General features: G+C 39.5%; 1 protein-coding gene across 2 annotated transcripts in view; it reads left to right on the top strand.

Moving 5' to 3' along the window:
* EPHA4 (EPH receptor A4) overlaps nucleotides 1-16,216 on the top strand; it is a 154,567-nt gene extending 138,351 nt beyond the window's left edge. Inside the window, exons 15-18 of one of the 2 annotated variants that reach the window (XM_055380551.2) lie at nucleotides 3,852-4,045; nucleotides 7,384-7,539; nucleotides 7,867-8,801; nucleotides 13,715-16,216. In XM_055380551.2, the coding sequence (XP_055236526.1) occupies nucleotides 3,852-4,045; nucleotides 7,384-7,539; nucleotides 7,867-7,981 (465 nt within the window). In that variant the 3' untranslated portion in view covers nucleotides 7,982-8,801; nucleotides 13,715-16,216. Of the gene's footprint in view, nucleotides 1-3,851; nucleotides 4,046-7,383; nucleotides 7,569-7,866; nucleotides 8,802-13,714 lie in introns of those variants that run through there. The other variant, XM_063695238.1, reaches the window with a different exon arrangement.
* Nucleotides 16,217-17,665: the final 1,449 nt, after the last annotated feature.

The raw sequence follows: 17,665 nt of genomic DNA, 5'->3' as shown, positions 1-17,665 counted from the left end.
TAGCAAGCTAGTTCAACATTATAACCAATGACTATTGATTTTGAAGGACAAGAATTAAATGGCCTACATGGTACAGTATGGGAGATAGATACATACGCACATAGATTCATGGATAAAAAATATGGGATAGTATTTTTACTTGGTGAACTTTCAAAACCAGAGTAAAACAAAATTAAACTTTGACTTTTAAGAAAATGCAAAGATTATGAAAAAATAAATTTCACATATGATAAAATGGACCTGAAAGACTTATTGAAAGAAAACTAGTGAATATTTTAAAGCTGGCATCGTTGTAATTAGAGCTCGCCCCTTGAGGACTCTAAAATAAAGCTTCACTCAATGACCCTTGGTAAATTATGCACATCCCTTTAAATGTACCATCTGGACTACTTCGTAAGGGAGTATCCACAATGACTGCAATTTCAGAAAAGGATTCAATAATGACACTAATAAGATTCCAGAGTAATAGAATTTAATTACAAACATCTCCAGTGAGAAAGAAAAAAAAATAAAAGAAAGCATTGATCAAGGGGTCTTCCTAGAACACGTTTTAGCTAATTCTGGAAAAGTTTACATTAGTTCTGGTAAGATTGGGAATCATATTAAAATCAAATGGCCACCTATAGTTTTCGAACTTTCCTAATTTTTTATGTGTGTGGTAGTCCATTATCAGAGAGTGTTTACAAATGCAAGGTATTCAGTTTATCAGTTATAATTATATTTTGGAAACTTCTTTTCAAAAATTCTCTCTGTGGTGGAATGTTACCTATCCATCTGCCTTGTCTTCCTCCAACAACAGGCAGTTGCACAGCCTTGACAGTTAGAGCCACGTGCACTTAATAAATGGGATGCAGGTTGCCTTATCAATTAAAGAATGTTCAATGCAGGCCGGGTGCTGTGGCTCACGCCTGTAATCCCAGCACTTTGGGAGGCCGAGGCGGGTGGATCACAAGGTCAGGAGTTCGAGACCAGCCTGACGAACATGGTGAAACCCCGTCTCTACTAAAAATACAAAAAATTAGCCGGGCATAGTGGTGCGTGCCTGGAATCCCAGCTACTCAGGAGGCTGAGGCAGGAGAATCGCTAGAACCTAAGAGGCAGAGATTGCAGTGAGCAGAGATCACGCCACTGCACTCCAGCCTGGGCAAAAGAGTAAGACTCCGTCTCAAAAAAAAAAAAAAAAAAAAAAAAAGAAATACAAAGATTTGCTGGGCGTGGTGGTGTGCGCCTGGAGTCCCAGCTACTCGGGACGCTGAGGTAGGCTAATCGCTTGAACCTGGGAGGCGGAGGTTGCAGTGAGCCAAGATGACACCACTGTACTTCAGCCTGGGCCACAGAATGAGACTGTCTCAAAAAAAAAAAAAATGTTCGGTGCAATAGAGAAATGCACTCCATGTCTGGTGGGGCAAAAAGAATTCTCTATGCTGACCAACCAGATCAAGGGGAATGGTAGTGTTCACATTGTATTATCTGTGGATTATAACAGAAGATTCATAGCAGATGGGAAGAAAGCAGCTAGCCTAAGTGATAGTAATTACAGGTTGGAAGAAGACTATGGAGGTGAATAGCATGTAATCTATTGTTTATGTGATTATGCTGTGCAGACAGCTTCTAGTAGCTTCTTGTAGCCACATTTGGATTCAGGTTAGAGACTCTCACAGGGACAAAGACAAAAAACCTAAATGAGCAAATAGTAAATGTAGTTACTGTAATTATTCGATACTTAAGCTTTCTTTTTCTTCCGTTGAAATCATGGCCAAATGTTCGTAAGAGCAGAGTATCTAAAGATGTCAGTTTTTCTACCCTAAATATGTTCAGATCTGTAATTTTGGCAGTTTATATATATGTATTTTATATATATATACACACATATATATATAAAAATAATATATATATATAAACAATTCTGTTGTTTTGAACTTTCAGTTCTCTGGCTTTATCCACTAAAAGGCATCTGAAGCCATTTCTTGCTCACAAATAATATTGATCTATTATTTGTCTCTGTGTTGGATTCTATGTAGAACAGGAATCAACAGGAAATGTATCTGGGGAATTACTTTGATGCATAGAATTAATTTGGCATATGGTAAATGGAGTGAAAGTAACTGTTGAAAATATGTCAAACTTAGCAAGTTTTTTGTTTGGTTTAATCCTCTGCCCCCCAAAATATTTAGCAGTAAACTGAGAAAATATGCTTTGCTAACCTATGAGCCATCTTCCAAGCTGGCAGTGGATAGGGAGCTTATGAAAGAGCATTAATCAGTCTGAGGGGTTATAACAATTTATGTTCCGCTGGCATCAGCTCAGTGTTGCTTTCATTCTCCTCAACTCAGTGCAAAATGTTCTCATCAAGTCTAGAGTCAACACGATGCACCTGGGAAGATAAAAGAAACCCAGGTGATCAGACTGACGTAGTGTAATTGCTAGAACAAATAGAATAAGGTTCAATAAGACAGCGTAGAGAAGTCTGCTTTACAAAGAAAAGTAGGTGATACTGATACACGATATTGGCAAAATACATAGGAAAAAAAGGATCAGAGGGCTTAATAAATCACAAGATGATTTGTTAAACTGAAACGGTGCTCTTATTAAAAAGATCACAGTCATACTAATCCATGGACCCTGGACCCAACAGACTCTTTTCTTTCAAAGGCCAATTTCTGAGCAGTCAATAGACCCACCACAGGGTGAGTCCAGTGAAGTCATTGGGATGGCTCAACCACTGCTTATTTCTCTGGCAGCTATCATGTTGCTAGAAAGAAAAATAAATGGAGTGATTTAAAGCAAATAAAACTTTTAGACTCCCAAACAAATAAAAGCACCTCCAGAATCTCAGAGGATATCCATAAACAAAGGTAATGAGTAGCCAAAAAACTGTGAAGTAGTTCTCCTCTATAAATTTGGCATGTCCTACCATATTATTTTGTTGGAATTTATACCCCAAAGCAGGGGGAGGATGTTAGAGAAAAGTCTATAAGAAAATAATTTAATGCCTGTGAAGACAGATTAGAAAAATTAGAATTAGTAAAGAGACTGTTGAATGAGTTATTTATGACTTACTAGGCAAGGAGACCACTCTGGGCACTCTGGATGGTCTTGGCCAATAAGACAATTACCATGTACCATTATAACTTCCTTCTTTAGATGTGCAAGGGTCTCCTTTAAAATGTAAATGCCCCGAAAGAAGGAATTTTTTAAATTGTTTTTTACTTTTTAAAAAAAATCTACTTACTAACACCTTTAACAGGGTCGACTGACAGCCAACTGAGACCAAGAAAGAAATTCAGAGTTGGTGTCTAGGGGTAGAGTAATCCAAAAGGAAAAATGGCTGGGCATCTGGACTTGGACTCTGGTGTTGACACACTGGCTGTCTATGTAAGAGGACAGGGCCTTAAAAGGAGGCAAAGAAAATTCCATTTTGGAGACAGCTATTAATTGCTTCTCAAGGGAGGTCTTTGGCACTAAGTCAGAGTCTCTTTTGCGAAGAGTGTTTAGGTGTGCTAATAGCAGAATGGAGCGGGGCAGGGGACTGGAGGCAGGGGGCAGGGCCACATGATCTCTCAGGGCCATCACCAAAACTGACACCACATTGTGGATCTGACTGGGCTCTAGCCACTTGAGAACATTGATGCGTCTTCCCTTTAGAGTACACCTCAATGCAACAGCTGGCTTCCCTCTCCTGTTGCCAGTGATACTCAGGTCTAGCTTTGGCTCATGTGAAGGAGTTGGAGCTGTTCCCAGGCTCCAGCTTGCTGGCAGCTTCATGCACAAGAAACATGCCAGTCGGAAGGGTGAACCTTGAACAGCAGCTTGCCTGGCAGCTTAACATACCATCCTGTTGTCTTCCATAGGTGATTAAAGCCATTGAGGAAGGCTATCGGTTACCCCCTCCAATGGACTGCCCCATTGCACTCCACCAGCTGATGCTAGACTGCTGGCAGAAGGAGAGGAGCGACAGGCCTAAATTTGGGCAGATTGTCAACATGTTGGACAAACTCATCCGCAACCCCAACAGCTTGAAGAGGACAGGGACGGAGAGCTCCAGGTCAGCCATGCTTACTTAATAGTGATGTATGAAAGAACACATTAGAGGAGGCAGGCAAGTGGTGACTCACTTAAATTCCTGCCTTTTCATCAGAGGCCACTTCATGGCTCTCTGCAACCTGGGTGGCTTCTTTCTCAATTAGTAGAGTATTTAAGGTAGTTCTATTCAGCATTTTGAATAACTAATACCTGTCAGGCATCAAATAGTTATAAGGAAAAAACTTTAAAAAATAATAATAGTAGGAAAGAAATAACTGAAGTGCCTATTTTAGGATGCCAGGCCTGAAATTTAGGAAGAGGGGTGAAATGTACTTTTAGAAGACGTTCAGATCAGTAGGTGCTATATTCTGAAATGGGGCAGGAACATTGGAATAGTAAGAAATAAAGATTAGAAAACAGGTCTTTAAGCACGGCAATTTTAAGTTGATTTATAAAGTGTTAATTGTAAGAAAGAGATTCATTAGTTTTCAGTTCTTCTGGTTTCCCTTTTCTGAGTCTTTCAGAGTAGGAGGAAACAGGGCCAAGATAAGAAATGATTGAGTTACAAAGCATGCAGATGAACGTTTGGGAAGGATTTTAAAGACCAAAATGATTGGACCACCTGAAGGCGGTAGTTATTTTCTTGGAATGAGCAAAATGAAGAAGGATATCAGTCTGTAGAGAACATAAAGATACTATAAGTCCTACAAGTTCAGTGAGAACTTTCTACATGGAGAATGGACTTTACTGGTATAAGATTCAGGATACCTACATATCAGTAGTCTCATCTGAAAGGGTGTAGACCATCTTTATCCATTAAATTGTTTTAGAATACAGGCATAATAGACCAGGTGACTCAGGCCCACGAGAGGTGAGACACTCACTTATCTCCAAGTCTGAGCTTCTCACAGGCTTCTGTTTCATCATGATCCAGTGTTAAAAATAGGAGGACAATTTCTCCCACAATATTTAAGCCCTTCCAGTCTTTGCAGGCCCTGTGGTGTTCTCCTCTCATCTTTCTCATGAAAACTTAGACTAAAGATTCTAGAAAAGAAGGAAAACACATTACATGAAAAAAAAGAGAACTGTGGAATAGATAGTAGAGATACCCTATATTCTCCGCCAGGTTTTCAAATCCCTGTCATTAGCCACTACACAAAATGCTCAGTGGTCTATCCAGCTCTTTTCAAATAACACTGAAAAGGGCTGAATTAACATTTCACCTCTGCCACTTGGTCACTATGTGAACTAAAAAAAATAAAAAAGTCTCCTACTATTGTGAGGCTATTTCTTGTTCTTCTGTTCTCCAGGAGGGTGAAATAGATGACTACAAGGCCTCCTTTCCAGATCTAGCTGACTTCTCTTCCACCTTTTAGATCTTCAGCCCCAGAGCCCATGTATTTTGTCTGAGGGTCCATTCAAGGCCAGTTTTTTGGTGTTTGGTACTTCTTCTGTTAGCATAAGTCATTCAACCACTACTATCACATAGCATCTGCTTTGCCCCAAGGTACAGAACAAGTTGAGGTATTAGATACACTATTATCAGTTCTAAATTCTTTTTGCTGATGGTACTTAAATAGCTTTGAAGCTTATTATGGCTTACCTGTAATGAGATGTAGTATAACATGGTATGTGATTCAGCACAAAATTAGCTAACATCATGGTGTGCCACCAAGAGCACAAAGGCTTCCAGAACAAGCTTAGTACCACCCTTAAAGTTAATTGACATCGAGTGAAGATATTTTCATTGTAAGGTCATTTTTACCTTGTCGGTGCTCAGAGCCTACATCTTCCTCATTAATGCTTTTGGCTTAAAGTCAGAAGTAAATGCAAACTACTGGCTTTTGTCTAATAACAAATATTATTGCTATATATATCCACACTCAATTAAATGTCCAAAATTCTATGTGGTAACATTTGTTGTTGACTCAAAATTGAAAGAATAATTATATCTTGATTATTTTTGATATAAACATTTACAGAATTGCACTTAGAAAATCAAACTTATATTGAAATAATGGACACAAAAGAAAGGTTACAATGGCAAGGTATTATTTGGAAACGAAACTGACTGATAAAACAAATCTTTGTTAAAATATTTATATAAAAAGAAATAATACAAATCAAGTCAATTTAGATAAAAATGAAAACTTTAAAAATCGAATTGGATTAATTCTGCTATGTAGAAAATTAAAGCATTATATCGACTTAATTTTGTTTTTACAAGGAAAGAGTTTTTTGGTTGAAAATTTAGTAGTAATGATATAATTGTGATTTAAATGTTTGTACTTAAACATAGTATCATGTTGAAAATCAGGTGAAAATGTTAAGATCAAACACATTCTGTAATTTTTAGGAAAAACAGAAGTTCAAAAACTATGACTTAACAAGGAGCAGTATTTTTCTACAGGTTATTATAAGTAAAGGTAGTATAAAATACCCCCATGAAGGCCTACTCTATGGTTACTCAGCAATTGGGTGGTGAAGATAACTAACTATAATTCTCTTAATAGTTTTTATTAGTAAATGATTTTTTATATGTCAATATCATTAGGAAAGGCAGAATTCCAGCCTGTAATTGCTTGTGACAGTGACCTAATAGAAAACACCTGGCCTAAGAAATGAGTAAACTAATAAATAAGTTAATAAGAAGTGCTTTGAATTTGTTGAAATCATTATTCAGGAACCCCAGCAAGGGAATACGAGAAGCACATTCCACAATCCAAACAGTGATCAAAGTGGCCATTCTTCTGCCAGCCTTGGCACTCGTGCTGGTCAGGCATGGGTTGATTAAAGAGGGGATTAACTCCCTGCTGTCCCAAGTTTGTTTGAATGCCCCAAGCCTGCCTGCAGACTAGGCTGGAAGCATGCTGGACTTGAATTCTTGCTGTTTTCTCTGCTTCCATCCAGTCTGGCAGGTGGCAAGCTCGCAGTTTTCCTTACTCATCCTTCACTAGGGTTTCCATAGTTGCTGAACGAAAGTCTGTAATATTCAGTACTGGCAGGGACTGGACTCTTTCTGCAAAGACTGAACAGGTTTCGGCCATGAGGGCTCTCCCAGTCTTCACCCCAGGCTAGGGTGTTTAAAGACCTGCTATGAGCATGAATGCCCTCAGAGGACCACATAAAACAAGCACAGGAAATAGAATTAAGAAAAAATAGGATGATTGATACATGCTTTAGCAGCTTTGTGAAGTTAAGAGCAAAATATTGCATGGTTACATTTAACAACAATTGTTCCATTTAAAACCTTCTCTTAGCTTTTCGGTTCTCCTTGCCTATTTGAGGCAATCAGATTTCTGAGTCTTCTTGTCTCACTGGTAGCTCCGTTCTGCTTATATTTTCTTGTTCTCTTTCTAGACCTAACACTGCCTTGTTGGATCCAAGCTCCCCTGAATTCTCTGCTGTGGTATCAGTGGGCGATTGGCTCCAGGCCATTAAAATGGACCGGTATAAGGATAACTTCACAGCTGCTGGTTATACCACACTAGAGGCTGTGGTGCACGTGAACCAGGAGTAAGTACTCAACGATGTAACACGAAAGGGTAAATCTAGATTTAATAGTATTTTCTTTTTTTTGCTTTGAGCTGCGTAATCATCCTACTCATTTAAAAAAAAAAAAAACTGGAATGCCTCTCATTTTGATTGAGTATAATTTTACACAGCCTCTATAAAGTATCTACATTCTTGCATTAAATTGCTTAATGAAACATTTTAATACACCTGCCTTGTTGTGCTGTATTAATTGTGGCTGATTCAAACGTGTGTCTGCATGAAGCCCAAGAAAAGAGATTGTCAGTCCCCGTGACTTCTTCTGTCCCTTTTTTGTCACCCTATGTACAGGGACCTGGCAAGAATTGGTATCACAGCCATCACGCACCAGAATAAGATTTTGAGCAGTGTCCAGGCAATGCGAACCCAAATGCAGCAGATGCACGGCAGAATGGTTCCCGTCTGAGCCAGTACTGAATAAACTCAAAACTCTTGAAATTAGTTTACCTCATCCATGCACTTTAATTGAAGAACTGCACTTTTTTTACTTCGTCTTCGCCCTCTGAAATTAAAGAAATGAAAAAAAAAACAATATCTGCAGCGTTGCTTGGTGTACAGATTGCTGAAACTGTGGGGCTTACAGAAATGACTGCCGGTCATTTGAATGAGACCTGGAACAAATCGTTTCTCAGAAGTACTTTTCTGTTCATCACCAGTCTGTAAAATACATGTACCTATAGAAATAGAACACTGCCTCTGAGTTTTGATGCTGTATTTGCTGCCGGACACTGAGCTTCTGAGACATCCCTGATTCTCTCTCCATTTGGAATTACAACCATTGTATTTTGTTTGTGGCATAAATTACAGTCATCTCTCTTTCACTGGAATGAAGACCATGCCTAGGAACATTTTTTAAGGACTCAGCTGTGGCTTTTAGGTCTTGGTTCATACAATGGGGGAAAAAAATCCTAGGAGAAAGCGACGTGGCTCATTAGTGTTGCCTCTTCAGTGCTCAAGCCGCCTGGTGGATTCCTATGACACAGGGGGCCTGGAAAGAAAGGGAAAGTGGATTTAAAATATATATATATATACGTAACCCAAGCCCCATAACCCCTAACTGGACAAATGAGGTCTGTTTCTTTGGGCCTGAGGCTGTGCCATATAAAGTCTTATTTTGGGACTTTACAAACTTGTCCTAACTATCTTGTGGATAGTGGGCCGTGACAATCTGGAATAGAGAACGTTCACAATTCGCTCCTTTAAAGAAGCGACCCCAGATCTGCAAGGTAAGTCCAACAACCAAGAATGAATTTTTCTCCAGTGAAAACTCCTTTTGTGTTTTAAGCTTGATCTCATTCGAAATACTGAAAACAGAAAAATACTCTCTACGTCTCTCAGGTTGTGTTGATGTTTTTCAGGATTTCAGTCCTTTTTTGACAGTGAAAGAGGAGACCAAACACAGTGTGGTTTCCCTGCTATTCTTCCGGGGAGAAGTGACATATGAACCAGATGAGGTCAGGCTCTGAGGGATGGTCCTAGATGCTCACTGGCTGTTGGCTGTGTGCTTTCCATCACGAAGGGCTCCTCCTGTCCTTTGGTGCCATTCATTCATGGTACACATATTTATTATCTTCTGGGCACCAGGCAGCAAGCACAGGAGGCTTTCTCTCTAACCTTGTTAGGTCATGGATCCCGTCCTTTAGAGAGTTTACCTCAATGGAGAAGTACTGGCGAGACTTTTCCATTAGCCTCATTTCTGCCTGCTCCAGGAAACTCCATCCCCAAACAGGGCCAAAGAGGATTTACCAAGATGCCAGTGGTGAGACTTGGAACTCGCCTCAGCTTCCTCATGATCAGAAAGTTGAACTACTGAAAAATGCACTGCTCATCCATAAACCTATTAGCTTTCAATGCTTCTATTTTTATATACCAGCATTGAGTTTGTTCATTCCTAGAAACAAAGGACATAACTTTGGACTGGACACATTTTAACTTTTCATTCTTTTTTTTTTGAGTTATTTCATTTTTATCACTTTTAAACAAGAGTTGCTGATTTTAACGACCTTTCTTTCCCCTTGATTGTATCCTGAAAGCTATTTCTTATAGAGCAAGGAATGTTAAATTTGATGCTGTCAAATCATGACAGTTTAGTAAAAACCTTTTTTGCAACATAAGTTGTAAAAGCTTTTCTGTTCAGAAGGAATGTGAAATTTGTTTTTAAAACTACTCCAACAATTTTTGTTTTATCACCACTTTTGCAGAAGTCTAGGAGTTCTGGATATTCATGTTAAAAGCTGACAAATGTAGGACTTTTTTGTTTCTTTTGCTTGCTTGGTAAAAGAAAAAAAAATTATTATTATTATTATTATTATTACTATTTGAGACAAAGTCTCACTCTGTTGCCCAGGCTGGAGTGCAGTGGTGCAATCTTGGCTCACTGCAACCTTGGCCTCCTGGGCTCAAGCAATTCTGCCTCAGCCTCCCAAGTAGCTGGGATTACAGGCACCCACCACCCAGGCCTGGCTAATTTTTGTATTTTTAGTGGAGACGGGGTTTCACCATGTTGACCAGGCTGGTCTCGAACTCTTGATCTCAGACAATCCACCTGCCTCAGCCTCCCAAAGTGTTGGGATTACAGGCGTCGGTCACTGCGCCCAGCTGGCATTGTATTTTAACTAACAACAGAATGTTACCTTGTGTACATTGAATAATTAAAAGTTTTTTTTTTTTCTTAAAGTCTACAACTTAAGACAAGGTATTTTCTAAACACTGAACATATTAAAAGCAGACCATTTCAAAAGAGAACATGTCCATTCTGAAATAGCCTAACAACATTATATACTGTGCTGGTGTTGTTTTGTTCCTGCTCAGCAGGTATTTCTGTAAATGAAGTAATCAGGGAAGGATCAAAGGAGAGGTGAAGTATGAAATCTTATTTTATTCAAAGGTCGCCGTCTGAATCTTCAAAATTTCAACATATGCATATATTAGAGTCAAGGCCGATGCAAAGGCCAAAAAAGGACTTCCCAAGTGCCTAAAATAATATCCAGCAACAGTAAAAGTGTTAACTCTCTCCACTACCTCCATGAAGTTTTAGAAGAGAAATGTGAGAACAACAGGAATGATGCATTGTTTCCCAGGGCGCAGAGCCAGACTCTGGCATCCGGACAGCTATGGATTCTAAAGCCAACTGGAATGTTGACACTGGGAAATTCACTCCACTTTTCTTTATAACTCAGTTCCTCCACCTGGAAATTAGAGAGATAATGATACCTTAATAATAACACCTTTCCTAATGCATGGTGTTGTTGCAAGTGTGTATGAAATATTCTTAAGTAAAACGCGGTGAGCTCCACAGAAGAAAGGTGCCCTTCTTCCTCCAACATTGTCCGAGTATTATTCATCTGTCTTTCACTTGTAACCCCAATTGTTTTGTTACAACATGCCAGAGTGGGGTGAAATGAAGTTCAGTGGTAGGGGGGTCACGCAGTGAAGCTTCTTCACTTAAATGGATTTATGAGAGTTTGGAGGTAAATACATATTTATGCAATGGTGGTAGACCTTTCAAGTTATGCTGGCAGGATAAACATGCATTATTTAGCCTTGACATTTATAAAATTATTGTTTTGTAATGGGAAAGACAGTGATACAAAAGTAAAATTCTATTGCAATGAAAAGAACTGGATGGTAAAGACATTTTGATGTCATCACGACTGACTCAAAGGAACAAGCCTTTGTTTATTTAGTCACAATGAATTCTCCTTAACTCATGACCTTACATAGACCACATGCTTTGTCTGGTCTCTGTTTAAGAAATTTCCCATGATAAAGGAGTTGCCTGAATTCAATGGTGAGGAGAAGGCTTATTTCACTCAACTCGTATCCTGGCATTAAGTAGATACAAGTCTTCACATTCCCTTACATCTCAATTCAAATGTCCAATCATTTCTGCATACACACCAAGTCCCCAAATCGCCCACTTAATATTACAAATATATTTATGTAATATCTATTGATATCCAGATGTTAAGTGGAGAAGGAATTGGCAGACTGAAAGGCAACATGTGTTTATGAGACCATTCTTTCTCCTTTAAGAATTTCTGGTAGCAAAAGAAACCATCACCAACCTTGTGTGTCCGCAGGACGTGGAATACACTCTAGCGTTTTAAGATCATATTCATGTTCTCCTCATACTTCACATAAATACCTGCCCACCTGATGAAATCCCTTCACATTCAGGTTTCAAAAACTACATTCGATGGATTTGACCGATTTCCAGAGAGGAAATAGTTAGAAAGTAGATTTGATGACTTTTCTGTCATTTTTACGTAATTGTCAACATAACATTCATGTTCATGTCGACATAAATGTCGACATGAACAGCCTTAGTTGCTAACAAATGGCTTCTTGAAGATATGGGTAGTTATACCCTAACCCACATTTATAATTTTAAATTGCTCAAATAAAATTTGTTTCTGGATAACTTATGAGCAAACTTTCTTTTTTTTTTTTTTTTGAGGCAGGATCTCACTCAGTCGCCACTGGAGTACAGTGGTGCAGTCTCATGGTGGCCGCAGCCTGTGTCTTCCAAGCCAAAGCAGTCCTCCCACCTCAGCCTCCTGAGTAGCTGGGACCACAGGTGTGCACAACCATGCCTGGCTAATTTTTTTTTTTTTAAAGACGGGGTCTTGCTCTTTTGCCCAGGCTGGTCTCAAACTCTTGGGCTCAAGCAGTCCTCCCTCCTTGGGCTCCCAAAGTACTGGAATTACAGGTATCAGCTACAACACCTGGCCAGAAAACTATTTCTCTCTCTTTAAATAGACTAAAGTGTTTTCTACAATTTTAAATGTGGTCGTTTACTACAAAAAATTAAATTTTATTCTCTACACGATAAATGTACACATATGCAAAACAAACAAGTGATTTGATAAAATAGGCAAAATAATCTATAAAAGTGCATTTTGGTCTTAATTACTGCCCTTTGCTTGAGGCCACCAGCTGCTAAACATGGTCACCGTGGTGGGAGGCATAGTCCAATAAGTAATCTGGATAGTTGGTTGTTATAAATGAAAGAAGGGAACTTACTTCCTTTGGTTTGAGTTGATTATGTGACAAATACATGGACAATGAGGAGCCATGAGGATTCCATTGCTGTGTGCCAGCCTTGTTCGATTCCAGGCTGATGTCTAGAATTCCAGCCTGCGGCTGATTAGTTCTTGGTATGTGGAAGGAGGCTTGAACCTAGAAGACCTCTGTCATTCACAGAGCAAGTCTCTCCCCGTGTCCCATGTTCCCTCTCTCCTGCCTGTTTACATGTAGAGAGTATGGCTCTTTCGCTATGTTAGATTAGATACTTCTGTTTATCAGGAGTTACTCTCTTGTTAAGAAAAACAACCACTTTTTTTCACTTCTTAGTTTGCATTTTTCTTTTTTTTCTTTTCTTTTTTTTTTGAGACAGAGTCTCGCTCTGTCACCCAGGTTGGAGTGCAGTGGCGCGGTCTCGGCTCACTGCAAGCTCCGCCTCCCAGGTTCACGCCATTCTCCTCCTGCCTCAGCCTCCTGAGTAGCCGGGACTGCAGGCGCCCGCCACCACGCCTGGCTAATTTTTTGTGTTTTTAGTAGAGATGGGGTTTCACCATGTTAGCCAGGATGGTCTCAATCTCCTGACCTCGTGATCCGCCCACCTCGGCTCCCAAAACGCTGGGATTACAGGCGTGAGCCACCGCGCCCGGCCCTTAGTTCGCATTTTTCAATCATTATTGTTGACTATGGGTGGGTTGTGAACTGAAACAAGTCAGGATTTTCATTTCATAGACAGGCTGTTCAACACGGTGGTTAAAGCATAAATATCAATTAGAACTTTGTGGGGTCTAATCCCAGCCTTGCCACTCCAGAGGGTATGGCATTGGGCAGGGTACTTAGTCTCCTTATGCTCAATTTCCTCATCCATATAATGGAGATAAGAATAGTACCTATCTCAGAGTTGTAATTAAGCTGTAAGTAAGCAGTTTTTTTTTTGCTTTTATAATTGCTATTTTTCAGAAAAGGAAAGTATAATTCGTGATCTTACCACTGAACTACTTTTACTGAAGGATACCAACTTCTATGAACCTATATATTCTTTCTTACAATAGTGGTTGACAGTTGGCTCGCAATATGGGTCGACGTTTTGTCTAAAGTCTTGCTCTTTTATCTACAGGGAGTAGATTCTGCTATCTTGGCCTCACAGCCCTTCCTGTTGATTACAAAGCCCGTGGAAGAAAACAGAACACACCCTCCTCAGTTCCGTCTAAATGTGTTTCTTCTGCTTCAATTACGCCAGTTCTGGGGCAAAGACACTGATGAAACAACACCCATACCTGAAAAGAATAAATGTGTGACTTTCAAATCCCCTTTCGCAGTGAAAGAAACAGCAAACACTTAAGATTCAGCATCTGTTCTCCAGTTGCACTGAGGAGTGCACTGTCTCGCAGCACCAGCTCTGCAGAGCCCTTGCCCCCAGACTCTTTGCGGTTTTATTTATATGTATTTCCATATTTCATTCCTGTATGTCACTGCTGCATAGGTGTGGCAGCAAGTGACCAAATGCTACAGGTCTTACTATGGACACCAGGTCAGGTGCAACCACACAAAACAAAGCCAGTTCCATGAGCTGCCTGTGATATGCATTGAGGAAGTAACATTTTACCCAGGGTGTGCCATTGCAGTGATATAAATATATTTTTTTCTTAGACTAAATATGAGCTGACTATCTCTTTTGATGTGTGTACATAGGTGTGAGTGTGTGTGTATGCGTGCCTGTCTGTGTGTGGGTGTGTGGATGTGTGTAGCCTCATGCTTAGGACTACCCATGAATGTTGTGGAATGCTACACCTGGAGAGTTCTGGTTTTCCACCAGTTTCAAGATGAAGAACTACATGATACAGTGGACCTGGAGACCGTCCCCTTGGAAAGACAACCCAGAGATGTTCAGCATCCTGTACCTACACGTGTATTTTGTAGCTGTCACACTAACCTTAATAAGAATTCTACAGCTTTGGACAGAGGCATTTTCACCTTAATGGTGAAGTAATTTAAAATATAAATCCATTCAGGTGACAACCCATCATCAAAATTACAAATTTTCTGATTGAACTCATCTGAATCATCAGTTCCTTGATGGAGAGAGAGAAGGAGATGGAATGTGTCTGGTAACCCCAAATGGAGTGCAAGTAGCCTTTGTTTTCCTGCATAAATGGACTTGTTGAATGCGAACAAATATATGCAATTCATATACTTTTGGAGATGAACGTAGATATGTGTGTCAGCTTTGAGATGGTGTGTCCTGGATTAATACTTTGTCTCCCAATATCACAGAAAAATACATGCCAGTGACTCTTGAGGTTAAGGTAGTTGGGATGAAATGGCCTCAGGCAATTTCAGATTCCCTAATTACCTGGAAAGTTCTACAGTAATTAATATGCAGCTAACTCCTATTGCCCTCACAAGAGCATCAGCCTTCTAGAATCGGAGCTCCGGAGTGTGAAGATTCAGTATTAATATGATATGTATACCAAACTCCAGCCAACTTACTGCCATTTTTCATAATCTGAGTGGCTGCCTTGCTTATCCTAAGCTATGGTTGCAGAAACCGTGGCCATTTATATAAGCTTATAACATCAAATCAGGGAAAAATAAGGAAAAAAAGTAGATTCTGAACCATTTATTGTTGAATAAGTAGAGAAAATCATCAATAAATATTTATTACATTCTGACAGGGTGTGTGGCATTGTGTTCTATGCCAGAGTGACAAAGTTGATTCACCCCTTTTTGGGGACCTTAATATATTTTTTAAGGGATGTGCCTATGCATTGATGCCTGAAAAATATGTATAAAGAAATGAGGTTGACTCTCTGAGCAGTTCATCTTTTCCAGAGGTAAGGGTAGGAGGCCAACTTCAGGGTCTGGGTCTAAGCCAGTGGGCAAGCCCTGGCCGAGTGAGCTCCAATGCTAACTCATGTGCCGATCTCTAGAGCAGTGGGAAACTACCCCGCTGCACCAAATCAAGTAGCTTCACCTTGTGTATGCAGGCCCCAAGTTATTTTTTAGCAATCTTACGAGTGAAATGTTCTGGTGTGTTGAAAAACGTTCTTATTTTAAAGAAAGGTTGTGCTCGCTACACTGCTGGTGTGTGCGTTCTGAGACCTCTTGTATTCAATCTGTGAAGGATATGTGTATTAATCCATACACCCGTATAGCCTCAATATTTGTCTGAAGACACTTAAATTCTGACCCATAAAGGAAAGTTCTAGAAGCAATATTTTCACTTATATAACATTCTCCAAACAACATCAAGCATTGATACACACTGAAGAGTGCGTTTATTTTTTGTATCACTCTAAGTATGTTGGAATATGCAAGGACTGTGGTTAAAATTAGAATGTATAAGGCATATTATAATTTAGTTCATACTGAAAAAGAAATTAACAGAACATTGTTCGGTTCACACGTTCCAAAATTTGAGTGATTTCTGGAGTTAGACATAGATTTTCTATTTTGTTTTAATTTGTCAAGGTATTTTTCTTCCCTTCATGAACTTTAGGTACACATAACTTATGTCATTTATTTATGGTCTTTTATACCTAGTTTGTAAAATTGTAAAATAGCAAACTAAATGCAAAGAGTTTGCATTTGAAAATAATAAAGTAGTTGCCGTATACAACCCTGCAATCTGGTTGTCTCTTTCAATAACTTTTGCTATATATATGGTGTGCCTAAATGAATTAATTATTTGTTGTAATTTAATTAAAACAAAAAATCTTAAATTCCAACTGAGCATACTTAGAGGTTAAAAATTATTATCTTCTAAAGATTCTTCACCCTTGAGAACAACGCATTTGAAAAATCTGACTTAGACCATTGTAATTAAGACTGTAGACTATGGTTGGCATTCAGGCTTCACCACTTACTAATTATACAGTCTAGGGCAAGTCTCTTAACTTCTCTCTGCCCATTTCCTTGCTTGTAGGATAATTACAATGCAAGAGCTTTAAAAAGATTAAATATATTGAAACATTTAGCACAGTGTCTAACATCCAGCCAGAACTCAACAAATGGTGGTGATACTCAGTAGCTTTTTTGATGATATAAACTTTCTTCTTCAATACCCCCAGTTCCCTCTCTTACATCCTTGTCACTGATCCAAGCAACCAGCTACCCATCCTTGCCAGGTGCTTTCAACCTAGGATCCACGGATCCTCGAGGGTACACTGGTGCTCCAGCAGGTCCAACAGCATCCCTAAAACTGAACAGATGTCAGTTATTACATTTGTATATGTGTTTTGATGGGGAGGTTTTCAAAATTTCATCAAATTCTAAATTGCTATGGGATATAAAAATATTAAGGACCACTGTTTTAAAGCTGAATGATCTCCTCGTGATGCTATTTCATTAAATTATCAATTGGCAAAGTCCCTATTGATTGAACATCAGATTTAAGTTTTATTTTAGTATCTCAGCTAAAGCCCCTAAGAACAGCTGGCTTCAGAGGGCAGGGGCGTGCCTTTAGTGTTACCGGCAACGTTGTAAAACATGGGTCTTAAAAAGAACTTCAGAACCTGGGTCTTGTCTGGTTACTTTGTGTTTATGCCTTACTTAAGCTGCTCTCTAGTGTCAACTATATTAATATGTATGGTAGTTGGCAGCATATTTGTGATTCGAAAGGGATTAGGTTTGGCATTTTCTCCCTCACTTGTTTAGCAAGACAGAATGTCAACCCACAAAGCATTTTTCCCTAAATGTTCTAAAATGAGCTGGTAGGGTGGTATCAAAATTGCCACTTGTAATTTTTAAATATACTATTATTATTATTTTTTTTTGAGATGGAGTCTCGCTCTCTGGCCCAGGCTGGAGTGCACTGGCATGATCTCAGCTCACTGCAACCTCCACCTCCCAGGTCCAAGCTATTCTCCTGCCTCAGCCTCCCAAGTAGCTGGAACTATAGGCGCATACCACCACGCCCAGCTAATTTTTGTATTTTTAGTAGAGACAGGGTCTCGCCACATTGGCCAGCCTGTTCTTAAGCTCCTGACCTCAGGTGATCCACCCACCTCAGCTTCCCAAAGTGCTGGGATTACAGGCATGAGCCACTGCACCCCGCCTAAATGTACAA

Source organism: Gorilla gorilla, chromosome 11 (genome assembly GCF_029281585.2).
Source record: "Gorilla gorilla gorilla isolate KB3781 chromosome 11, NHGRI_mGorGor1-v2.1_pri, whole genome shotgun sequence".
Classification (NCBI taxonomy): domain Eukaryota; kingdom Metazoa; phylum Chordata; class Mammalia; order Primates; family Hominidae; genus Gorilla; species Gorilla gorilla.
This window is presented reverse-complemented; position numbering and strand designations above follow the sequence as displayed.